The sequence below is a fragment of the Styela clava genome, chromosome 3 (genome assembly GCF_964204865.1).
Source record: "Styela clava chromosome 3, kaStyClav1.hap1.2, whole genome shotgun sequence".
Lineage (NCBI taxonomy): Eukaryota > Metazoa > Chordata > Ascidiacea > Stolidobranchia > Styelidae > Styela > Styela clava.
In genome coordinates, this window is record NC_135252.1 from 18,993,434 (window position 1) to 19,005,717 (window position 12,284).

General features: G+C 35.5%; 3 protein-coding genes across 3 annotated transcripts; 1 reads left to right on the forward strand and 2 right to left on the reverse strand.

Moving 5' to 3' along the window:
* Nucleotides 1-1,689, forward strand: LOC120343270 (uncharacterized). Its single transcript, XM_039412408.2, has 2 exons — nt 1-468; nt 559-1,689. The coding sequence occupies exon 2, from the start codon at nt 583-585 to the stop codon at nt 1,687-1,689; it is 1,107 nt and encodes a 368-aa protein (XP_039268342.2). The 5' UTR covers nt 1-468; nt 559-582.
* Nucleotides 1,690-3,106: 1,417 nt separating this feature from the next.
* On the reverse strand, nt 3,107-8,817 carry LOC120342345 (uncharacterized). The gene is made up of 8 exons (XM_039411133.2): nt 8,646-8,817; nt 7,602-7,800; nt 7,172-7,278; nt 6,477-6,650; nt 5,738-5,790; nt 4,866-5,032; nt 4,236-4,324; nt 3,107-3,865 (listed from the first exon to the last, which is right to left on the reverse strand). Exons 1-8 carry the CDS (start codon nt 8,811-8,813, stop codon nt 3,734-3,736), a joined length of 1,089 nt encoding a protein of 362 aa, XP_039267067.1. The 5' UTR covers nt 8,814-8,817; the 3' UTR covers nt 3,107-3,733.
* An 11-nt stretch (nt 8,818-8,828) lies between these two features.
* LOC120342343 (uncharacterized) lies at nt 8,829-11,580 on the reverse strand. Its single transcript, XM_039411132.2, has one exon. The coding sequence runs from the start codon at nt 11,313-11,315 to the stop codon at nt 9,960-9,962; it is 1,356 nt and encodes a 451-aa protein (XP_039267066.2). The 5' UTR covers nt 11,316-11,580; the 3' UTR covers nt 8,829-9,959.
* Between the last annotated feature and the right edge of the window lie 704 nt (nt 11,581-12,284).

Here is a 12,284-nt window from a genome sequence, read left to right on the forward strand (position 1 = left end):
CGGCGATAGAAGTTTCTTTTCAGTTGATAATATTTTGAACGCTGTTCTCCTTTGTGTTCCGACCTGCTAATTTTTATCGATAATTGCTTTTCTGTTTTGACGCGAGTTTCGCGGGCTTTACTGCATCTGACGTGTCACGCGTGGCTCTTGCATCTCGACTTTACGCGTCGTAGGACGTTCTTGTTTAATCTTGTTATGATGTTAGTGGTGTGGTTTCGCATTATCCGCTTTATTGACTTAGCGTGTGGGTGGCTTTTGGTCTCGTTAGGTAGACCTGTGGTGAAGGTATCGTAACCGGGGCCCCATATGACCATCGTCGTCATTTATTGCTTTAATTGTTCATGTATTTTATATTTCATTCTTATTAACTGCTTTCTAAATTTAGTTGCTATTTTTATGCCAATAACGTTATCGTTCACGTTTCCTGTCAGTTTCTTGTCGATTTAGGCCTTTGGAGCGTTATCATATGTAAGTTTATTTTCTATTAACTTCTGGTTATGCATTTTCTTTCCGCCCTCATCTTGTGATTGTTTATTGACTATTTCATTTTATTTACAGTCAACCGTTTTACAATAAACGCGTATGACATGGAACATCTGTGTGCCTAAATCTGACAAAGTTGAATATGACGCATTGTTGAAGAAGTCGCCAAATACTGAAGACTCTGAAGCAACAGTGGCTTCATCGTCGACGAGTATGGAAGAAAGTAAATCCGTAACCGATAATATAATTGAGAGCTTGCCATTCTTAACCACACTCAGACAAAAGCGTGTCAACATAGAGACCGAGCTTAAATCATTGTTGACCAATAGCCGGAATTTGATAAACGAAAAGGCTCGAAGATCGCAACTGGCATGCCCTAAAGCAGAGTTATATTTTAAACTGGCCGCTTATAATCAAATTATATCGAACATATTACCTCAAATTCGCAATGCAGAGTCAAAAGCTGCTTTCGAAAAAGGCGTTCGGAGCGTGATATCTGAAGTTGAAGGTATGATCGATGAAATTGATAGTTACATCGACCGCGAACCTGAAACATCGTGCGTGGCACCTGACGAAAAGAACTCTAATGTTTCAAGCGGAAGTCTGAAAGATAACAATCAGCCAGCTCTGGCCCAACAGCCGAATGGTGAAATGGGGGCGGCGATTGACCAACTACGAGAGTCTAGCTTGGCGGAGAACGTAACCCACGAACCACAAAGACGAGAACTCGATGATCGTCGAGAGACACCATCTCTCCCAAAGAGTAGCTTTATGAACACCAGGTTCAATGACTTTGACGAACGCGATATGTTAGAATCAACTCGGGGAAAAAGTGCCCGCTTTGAACCGGAGACTTTTACTACGACAGATACACGTCGTGAATATACGATTTCTTACACTTCAAGACATTATCAAAATCCTTCACCAGCAAACCAGATTCCATTGCCAGACCAGTCGGTAGACTCCTGGATCGATAATCTCCAACCAAATCAAGCAGGATCTAGAACGATAAATGATAAAATTTCTCTAGCTGAGCAAACGTGTTTATCTTTGAGTTTAAATTCTAAAATGTGGGCTGAGCATCATTTGCCGCCGGTTCAAATAAGTCCGTTTGATGGTAGTGCTATAAATTGGCCTAATTTCATTGAATTGTTTTATGAAAATGTGCATTCACGGTTGGACGACGATGTTATTACCATTCCTTGAACATTTGTTATGCTCATTAATATATGTGATGTCACAAAAGTGCCCTGCAAAAAAACTTCATACAAAAATTGTGCCATTTTGTAAAAACAGCGTCCATTCCAATATTCTGTTGAAGTTTAAAAAAAAAAACTTTGTGCTTTATGGACCTTTCAGGATCACTACGCTAGTTCTTTATAATAAGCTACTATCCTACACATGCTCTATAACAGACATGGGCAAAGTACGGCACGTGGGCCGAATCCGATCTGGCCCGCCTGATGCTGCCACAACCGAACGGAAATCAAATTTTAATGTTTTAGCTTAAATACTTCTAGGAGTTTGTTGACGATTGTGATTAAATTTAGTTTTGACCAAGGCTAATTGTTTCCACATTTGCTTTGTAATCCTGTAAATATTGTTCATCAAATGTAACTTATTACGTCACACTTTCATGGGCCGCCAGCCTAAGTAGACAAAATTTTTGGCTTTTCGTTCAAAAACCGTGCCCACCTCTGCCCTATAACTAGTTGATGGGCCACGACTACTTCATAAGCCCTCCGATCTTTCTGAAATGTCACAAAATGAGCCTCTTTTGAAACCATTTAGGTTTTAGGTATTCGTGAACAGAACAATGCTCAACCGTTTACGATACAGGCATTTGGAAAACGGGCTAGCTATTTCAGCAAAAGGAATAGACTGGTAAATGGCAATCACCAAAAATTTGATTATGTACGCAAAACTTTTAGTGAAAACAGACAAGATTTGTTGAAATTCATTCTACATTCCCTGTAATGGGTGTGACAATAGCTTTCGCTAAATATTGGAAGTTTCCCCGACCTAAACAACATACCGTGTTTCCCCGATAATAAGACATAGCTTGAATAATAATAAAAATGTTTTTTAGATATAAGCAGTTCCCTTAAAATACGACATAGTCGAAAACGCGGGGATAGCAAGAAATCTGTCCTACACACACAATGATTGATAAATCTATGTTTTGCAGTTATTTTAAATAAAAACGTGTTATTTATAAGTAAATGGATATCGGTTTTTATAATTTGTATATTTAAAAATATCGTAATTCATTACTTTGTAATTTTGCTTTCAATAAATGAAAATATAAGACATCCCCCGAAAATAAGCACTAGTGTTATTTTTTGGAAGAAAATCACAACATGCGCTGCTGCGAGTTGCTAAGTGCCCCGCGTAAATTCACAGAATTGAGTTGCATAGCTAAAACATGATCGAATATTTTATTCATTATAAATGTTTTATTGTTTATTTTAAATGTGTATATCTATCAATAGATTCCTTTCGCCTTTTTATAGTGTCTTCCTATTTTGTTGTACAATAGAGCAAACACTACATGCTCAATTTCGCGAGCAGTTTATTTATCTGCTGTCCAGATTTTAGCATTAGAAGAAAAATCGTGCGGAGATAGGAAGAAATGACTTTATTTCTTAGACGTACATGTTTACAACCGTAAAAGGCGTGAACGATCTCAAAATTGAGTGTTATTAGAAAGCAGCATTTTTTCTCGTGTATATGTGACGTGAGTTTATTTTTCCAATAATTTGGTGCGGCATGAACAAACTGTTTAGCAACCTCTGGCGTAGAGAAAAGAAAGAAAAAGATTCCAAATTTTTTTGCATACACATTCGATGACAAAATAATTATGTCTTTATCAAATGTTATCATACTGACAACATACAGGTTACCTCATTGGCAGGTACAACATCATATTTATCAAATAATTAGAAACACAATCGAAGTGAATGTAAAAATTCGGATGTTCATCTATCTGCTTTGGTTGAGCATTAAAAACTCTTTCAAAATTACAACGCTGCCGTAGGGAAATATTGCAAATGCTCCATTAGCCATTCCAATGATTTTTATGGTTCGGGATCCAAAGAATACATATCCATCCTTAATTTTGGCCTCATTATTGAAAACGGATTTCTGACAGGCCAACTGTTTCTCTCCCTGTGCACACACTTGGCTTATCAGCCTTCCTGATTGGCACAAATCTGGCTATGCCTAAAAGGGAACTTATGCCCGTTCAGTGTCACGAAACCTTTATTGCTTGAATTGTAGAATCCTGGCATCCAATTAGTACAGTATTAGCATCGTCATGATCACTTTGATGAAAATTGCATATCGAAATTGTCCAATCAGGAAGTTTATGTTTGGTCGATACCTGAAATAAGGAAGCTTGTATTTTTTAATTCAATTCACAATTTGGTTGAGCACATGAAATTGTAATCTAGATTTCAAAAAAATATTTGCTAAAATTACCTGAATTACCATATGAAGTAAAATGGAAGTGAAAATTATTACTCTCAAATTTGTCGCAATGCGATAATAATGTGTGTGATTTATTATTTTGACTTGGAATTGACTATTTAAGTCAAGATTTAATTTATTTTAACATGATTGAGAGGTTGAGCAATTACATAATGATCATTGGAGACAATTACAGAACATTACTGCTGTATCAGCAAAGAAAAATGTCAAAATTTATGCCATTTGTTTTTGAGGGAAAAGTTCTGCTATATTACTCAACTAACCTTGCCCTCTCGTAGAACCAGTAATGCCGGAAATTGTCCACAACAAAGTAAAAGATCAAGTTTTTCACTCACTGAATCAGAGTGTTGATCTGGTAGAATAAATGATATAACATAAGTAATCCTACATAAACATTTGTCACAGAAAACAGCAGAAGTGTTTCATTTTTTCCAGGCCCAAAGGTCAAATTTACTGCATATATCAGCAACTCCTGGACGGAGGGACTAGTTATGATAAAAAAAACTTCTGGCGTTACTATAGTGTGCGGTCAGTGCGGTGTACCATTATATTCTGCCAAGATGCAGTCTTGAATCCTACCACCTTATCCAGATCTTTCTCGTATGAACGAATGGAAATGAAACTCCTACATCTAATTCCCCTTTGTCCAAACTAGTGAAAAGGAGCGAATTGATCGATTGCAGCGATTGACCCCATGTATTATAGCACTAGAATTGGTAAAAATTTTCATATTAGTTTTTCACACTAGCTTGAGGTAGATCTTTCTTTTATTTCAAGCTCAATTGTGGAATACTTAATGAAAAATGTATACTCAAGGCTCAAGTACAACACACATTACATTTTTATCATTAAAACAATTTGACTCCATCTATTTTATTCATAAAAAAACATACCATTTTTATTTCCATTAGTTGAAGAATATGAATTCTGTATCGGAGGGAGTCTGTGTAGATGTGTGATGGTGTGACCAACATTGGCATATTGTGTAGCAGTTTGTACTTCAAAATCAACACAAATCCAGACTGTTCCATCTTCACATCCGAGTGCTAGTTGTGTTAATCTGTAAAATTAATGTTTTGAGTAGTTGTATTGGGTAATGTAACAACCAAAATTATAATTTAATTTTCACATTGATAGAAGTCAACATTAATAGGTGTTTTTCTGATGCTCCAGAAGTATGTGTACCAATATGGAGGTAACCAATTTTATTTGCCTACTTCACATCAAGTTATGTGAAGGGACTATATCCTATGGGCAGGAGGTATGCATATTTACTTTGCTAACACAGACAGTCCCCGAACGCGTAATAGATCGAAATAAAATTATTGCCTAACCCTAACCTGGTACACATACTACGAGAGTACCATTTTACTTTAGATCAAGTGCACACTAATAAAACTGACTGGCTTGTCATGGCTACGAAGTCGAAGAAAAATTTACCATCAAATTAGAGATTTCAATCAGTTTTGACTCCAGCTCCCAACTACCAAGAAAATGTTAAAGTTAGCACAAATTTGACCTCTTTAATCGAATGGTCAGTCAAACTAAATCACCATGAACTCTGAAATTCCAAATTTCGACTAAGACTCAGAAAGATTAAAATTATGACTCCAATGAATGAAAAAATGCCAAACTCTGACCCCTGGCCCCACTGAACGAATTTTATCTGCTGTCAAAAATGAGTTGTTAATAAGAATATAGAATGGTAAAGACTAAAGACTGAAACATGCCAATTTGTAATGTATATATTCACAAATATTCTTACTTTTCATCTGGATTTCCAACTTCATCAAAATGAAGAAAATATCCAGCAACCATCTGAAATTCAGAAAAAAAGGATATTTGATAATAGGTATTCAAATTAAATAATGATTGTATTGGACACGCAGCATTATGTTCATCAAAATATATCATATCTTGAAATTACAGGTAGAAACATAATTCGGTACTCCTGCAGCATGCGAACCAAGATGGCGGACACTGGAACGTAGTATGTGTACCAGGTTAGGGTTAAGCCATAATTTCGGGTACAAATACTACTAGAGTCACTTGGCTAGTCAACGAACTCGTAATAGAACTAAAATAAGAAAAATTGGAATAAAACACATACTGAAAAATTAGGTTAAAATTTGGATTAAAATTCTTCTTTTTTCTAAATTCTTATCACGAGGCTGATTGTTCTATTACACTTGTCGACTGTTTTTTCGACAAACAGTCAAACACGAAGCTCTGCGACCTAACAGTATTGCTGCATGACCTCTGTGTCACATATTAGTCTGGCTCTCCTGTTTTTTTACAAAGATTACCTATTTACTGTAAAATACTGCTGTTTTGAGCATCAAAAATAAACTTTCAATACAAGGCATACCCTAGATCCCCATAAAAATTGAATTTGAACATCCCCATAAACTAGCCATAATTCTCATAAAGTACTAGTGTACTATTCATATTGGACGCCGAGTAATTTCCAAAATAAACAAAAGTTCTGAATGATAGAAACTTACAACTTTAACAACGGATGGTGCTGAAGTTGATATGACAACTTTGCCATCCTGAATAAAATGCAAGTTCTTATCGGAGTCTGCAACCACTATATAATCCATTGCTGGACATGACGAAGATGAAATAGCTGTAGCAAGAATACAAGTCACAGAACGAGTACTTTGAAGTCTTTCTATCTGAAACAAATAGAAAATCTTGGAAACTTTTGAAAAAATCAGTCAAGAAACGTATGGCCTACCAAAGTTGGTATATAGAGGGATATATTCATAGAATATGTAGCAGCGAGGCGATCCCGTAAAGTTCCACGCAGGAAAAAATGGCATTGGATGAATTTTCTCTGTCGGATTAGTCCATAAAGAAATTTCATACGAGCAGAATTTTCTAACACCGGCAACGAAGCTAATCATATGCTAATTAGCTAATTAGTTTAACTCCATAATGATATACACACTTCAGAAGCCAGAGCGCATGAATAGAAGTCTATGCACAGTAAGCTGGTAACTAAATGTTTAAATTGACTCTCTTGTACCTGGGTGGTGGAAAAAGCTGTAGTAATGTGAACTCCAGACAGCGTTCAATATAATCTCTGACAATCACTTACTCATAAATTCAGATATGAAGTGGTTGAAATAAAAGCCTAAATTCGACCATTTTACATCAATGAAGAACATCAGAAATAAAGCACATTGATACAAACCTTCATAGACATAATATCGTGTAATCGTATTCTCCATAAATTATCAAATGCATTAAAACAGTTGACAACACCGTCCTCATTTCCTGTGATAATGAATAGATGGCCCACTGCAAAAAATATACATTTTTATTAATATATGAAATCAAACTATTTGTGTGTGTATTAAACTAGCATGGTTGTGAGATAAACTGCACCAATTTCCACTTGCCCACAACCATACAATTTTACAATGATTAATTTTGAGGGAAATCCAATAACTATTTCGATTTTCTGCTTCTATTCTACTGCATTTTTTTCTTTTCTCCAGTTTAACATGACAGCTTCACAATACTGTTATTTACAAATATTTCTAAATACCTATGATTTTAGGACTCTTCTTGTTGGGAAATATTCCTTTTATTAAAATAAGTTCAATTCAGCTGGAACTCACACATAGTCTCATGAATCTGCAAAGCAGTAATTCCAGCTGCTTTATCAGGCATTGTTCTCATAAATATTTGACCATTGCAAAACAAGGTCACTGAACCTCTTGAATCCGCTGCAATCAGATCTTGTGATACCAGACGGATGATGTCATGCAATTGAAGATGGAACACCGGTCCACATTTTGTTTCTAGTGAACGTACAGACTGAGAAACAAAAATATTTTGTTATTACTTGTTGGACTAGGGATGAAAACAAAGCGAATCTGCTACTAATCAGACAACATTCAGTTCACTGTCAATAGTAATGATTCACTTTCAAGTTTGCACGAATGCACACTAAGAAGCGAGCTCATATGTAATACAACAACATTAAAGATTTAGAAATAATTTTTATTTCAGTATAATAGGGCACATGTTGATTATGGAAATCTCTTTGCATAATATAAATCCCATAACACATTGGTAAAATGAAGGTAGGAACACTTGTCCTCATACTTTTTGGTTGAAGGTTGACATTGCTTGAAGGTAACTTTAATGAAAATATATATTAAAGAGTCTTCAAGACTACTAGTATCGGTATAAAATATGTTTAGCAGTTGTTGCCAAGCGTTAGGCACACTTTTGTCATTAACCCTCTGATTACCCTGTGTGAGCATGCAGATTCGAATCCTTTGGAAGATAGTATGTGCAAGAGGATTGCAAGATTCCATGCATTCGACGTCATATGGTGGTTGACCTGACCTCTGATTGGTTACAGCTTCCTCAACTACCAGTTCATGCACCTGAAACCAACATCTGATAACTATTCCCATACCAGACATGGACGAGTACAATCGTGAAAGAGCCTAAGTTATGATTAACCCATCTTATCCTTTTCTCCCACAGAATGAAAATAAAAATCCTTAAAATATAACAGTACACATAACAACTGCAATCTAAAATTGTTCATTGAAGATTCTATGACATGCTGTTTAGACAAAAAAATTCAAAAGGTCACATAAGCAGTTTAAATTTTGATAAAAATAATCTAGTATTGTTAGAAAACATACTGTTATCATGGACGTCTTCCTGCCTGGTACTTCATAAACTCTTACAACGCCATCTTCTGCACCAGTCAATATGAAATTATTTTCTTCTTGAAAAAGTTTTCCATGTGTCATAGATATAAATGGTTTGCATGTTTTCACTTCCCATAATATCTCAGTAAACACCATCATCTAATTATCTAAATATTGCAAAATCACAAACAAACTAAGTGATCAATAGTAGTATTGTACTAAAACTAATCATTAAACATTGTAACAGGCAAAATAGGTAGGTCATCAATCATAATGATGAAATGAATTATGTACTAGGAAAATAATTTAGCACTCTGGTAGTCAAATAATATTGTTAACAAATAAGAATTTTCATTCCACAGTATGGAAATATAAACTATTAATGTATTGAATATATTTAAAATTCTACGAACCCTATTGTTCTAAACAACTCCAAATTGAAAAAATTAACATAAATAATGACTAATACACTCTCATAATATATTTTTGTAATAGACAATTTTTAAAGAATTCAATCTGAATAACAATCTAATTTGTTTACTGAACCAGGGGCAGGAACTATAGCATAAGTCATGATTTGAATGTGACAACAGAATAATAAGTCATGATGAGCTAGCTAGCTGTGAAGCAGCAGAGTATGATAGGAAATGTATTATACTTCATAAATGACTGCAAATTCCGATCAAAAAGCACTCAGTCCAATCCCTACCTTAAGAGCAATGATAGCGAATATTCCACATTGGATGATAATACTTATGGTATCAATCAGTCAAGATGATTGACGTTCACATAAACAACAAACCGCATTACACTGAATAATTATTTTAGTGTAATTTAGCGTGATAATGCTTGTGCAATAAAGAATATTTAATGAAGAATCATGTTTTGGCCCTTGCCTATTTTGTATCAATCATAACGATGTTGCCATATCATTCGAATATTATTGCTGTAACATTAAAATATACAGCCACAGTTACAAAGATGCTTCAATAATCAAAAATAATTCAAATATTAAACTAAACACATTGCCACAAACGTACATACAAAATGATCAGTCATAATTATATCAAAAGTCAGATTAACGAGAAAATCATCTATTTGATGACTTGAATTTTTTAGAATTTAGTGCAAAGATATCATGCAATTACTTCAATGTAAGAAATAGCCAATATTTGTTAATGTTCGTGAATGAACTTTTCAAATTATACAAAATACATGAACTTAATAGTTATAGAAAATCTAGACGTATTCAGCAACTTTAATATACATAATTATCCTAGAAAGTAACTATTTCCTCTGTTTAGTTTATATTTCTTGAGATCCAATGCTTTGTTGAAGATATTCCTTGTATAAACCCTCCTTTCTGCTTTTGACTTTGGATTGAACAAATTCCCTTCGCTCCAGCAGTGATCTTTTTTGCTTCCTTGCCAGAGTAACTTTCGATTTTGAAGATAATTGAGCGAGAATAAGAAGTATGATAGAAAATACAATCAAGGCACCAAGAACGTGCCAATGGTACAACTGAGGCACAGCCGTCCACATTGCTGAGACTGGAGAAGTGTATTTTCGCAGTGTTGCAGTACCCGAGGTTCCTAATGTAGAATGGAGAAAGTCATCAGACATACCAACAGCCAGAAAATTTGCAACTAGGAGCATCGGCAAAAATAAACCAAACAGAGAAAAAATACAACGCCTGCTTTTGGCTTTTCGGTTGAACGAACATGCTTCATCATCAATTCTTAGTTTGTCGTCAATAGCATCAGCAATATCGTTGCAATCTTTTTCCAATTGGTTGAGAGTATTTTGGATTGTAGCATTGATTGTTCTTTCGACTTCTTTACAAACATCATCAATCTGATTTACACAGCGACTTTGTTTTCCAAGAGTTGGGACATAAATCGTAGGCATATCAAATCCAGTCCGATTCAAGTTTGGTCGTTTGCAAAGTTCTTGAACAATTTGCATCATAACTCGTTGTCGATCGCTTTCATGTCCTGCTTCATCCGCTTTACTGAGATAAAACTTCATTCGTTCCGCATGTTTTTCACTCAATTCCTCAACAATATTTAGGGTGCGTTTGCACAAGGCTTGCCCAATCGGATCGAAAAAGACAAAAATCAGATCTGCTATGTTATCGCCAAGCCATAGAATTGACTTATTAACATCAAAAGGATATTTCATGTCACCATCCACAAGACCCGGTGTGTCAATAAAAGTAACCAAACTAAACTTCTTTTGTTTCGAAGTAGAAATTTCTGTGCCAACATAATCGATAACTCCTTCCATTTTTTGCAATGGCTGCAAATGTTGATAAAGGTGCATTGTCGCATTACCAGTCAATGATTCCCTTTTGCGACCACTAGTCACTATAGTGAATCCTTGCGTTTCGATTGCCACTCCAGTACGCTGAACATGTTCCTCAACATACCAATTTATAAAAGTACTTTTGCCAGCAGAGTGATTTCCAATGAGCAGAACAGTGATTTTTTTTCTAGGTTCCAATAAAGTTATGCCAACCCCTTTTGCTATATCGATTAAACCAGTTTTATCTTCAACGTATAATTTATGGCATTCCTGAAGGATTCGTTCGTTCACGGATACAGATGCATTGGCGATGGCATTTGCCGACCCTCGCGACTTGGTTTTACTCTTATCACTCATTTTCGCACTCAAAATGGCAGGCGATTTAGCAAATGTTGCTGATATCTGGGGATTGTAGCAACCACGTTAAAACTCAACCTGAACTAATAATACTTGCAGACTTGAGAGCTGATAGCCAGACAAAACACAGAAACAGGTAAAGATAGGATCCCACAAAATACAAATTCCACGCGTAATTTTTTCAACACGTCAGTCAGAAAAGCATTCTCCCGTGAAGTGCCACGCTCGACCAATATCTTTTAACTTGTCTTTATTAGCAAGACTTGTTGAATCTATTGAAAAGCTTTTAACCATTAGTTTTTATAAAAGACATGTATTGTGAATTTACTTTTCATTAGGGCCATAATAATGAAACTAACCAGGCTTTCTTCATGGCCGGATTGAGCTTTTGATATTTTGGTAGTGCAATTTCATTTCAACTAATGTAAAAGTAGCAAATACGTAACGAGGTACTTCCTTATTCATCATCATATAATTACTGGATTCAGACGCTCGTCGGTCTCTCATAACAGACACAGGTGGTATAAGTTTATTTTGATTTCTCCGAAAAAAAGCAATGGACAAACAGAAGTTTGGGAAAACTAGCAGAACCTTTAATATGTGCCAGTTATGTTACTCCTTTTTATAATGAGCGCACGCCCAAGAAAGATTCTCAAAAGTATTTGGATCCTACTACCGAGTTTATAGCAAGAATCAATAGTGTATTTTAGCATATTCGCATGGATTGTCCTTGTGCAGCAAATCTTATCACTCCCTCCAGCTTGGCTCCGCCTGCGTTATTCTGCCCACTTCACATATGTTCAGCCATTGGCTCAATCTTCCATTTACATGTATAGAGAAAATAAGCCATCTTCATGAAATCACCCAGACCCAACTACCTGCAAGCGTGATTTAGCTGAGTGGTTGATTCAAAACTTTTGTCCAACAGCCTTATAATATAGAATCACAAAAATACAGAGAATTACCTCC

Bases quoted from the DNA above. Each gene is read 5' to 3' on its own strand.
- LOC120343270 (XM_039412408.2), top strand. From the start codon at position 583: ATGACATGGAACATCTGTGTGCCTAAATCTGACAAAGTTGAATATGAC.
- LOC120342345 (XM_039411133.2), bottom strand. From the start codon at position 8,813: ATGATGGTGTTTACTGAGATATTATGGGAAGTGAAAACATGCAAACCA. The intron at 6,651-7,171 runs GTTTGTATCAAT...TATTTGTTTCAG, and splicing joins ACGATATTATGTCTATGAAG to ATAGAAAGACTTCAAAGTAC. The intron at 5,791-6,476 runs GTAAGTTTCTAT...TCTGAATTTCAG, and splicing joins CACCATCCGTTGTTAAAGTT to ATGGTTGCTGGATATTTTCT.
- LOC120342343 (XM_039411132.2), bottom strand. From the start codon at position 11,315: ATGAGTGATAAGAGTAAAACCAAGTCGCGAGGGTCGGCAAATGCCATC.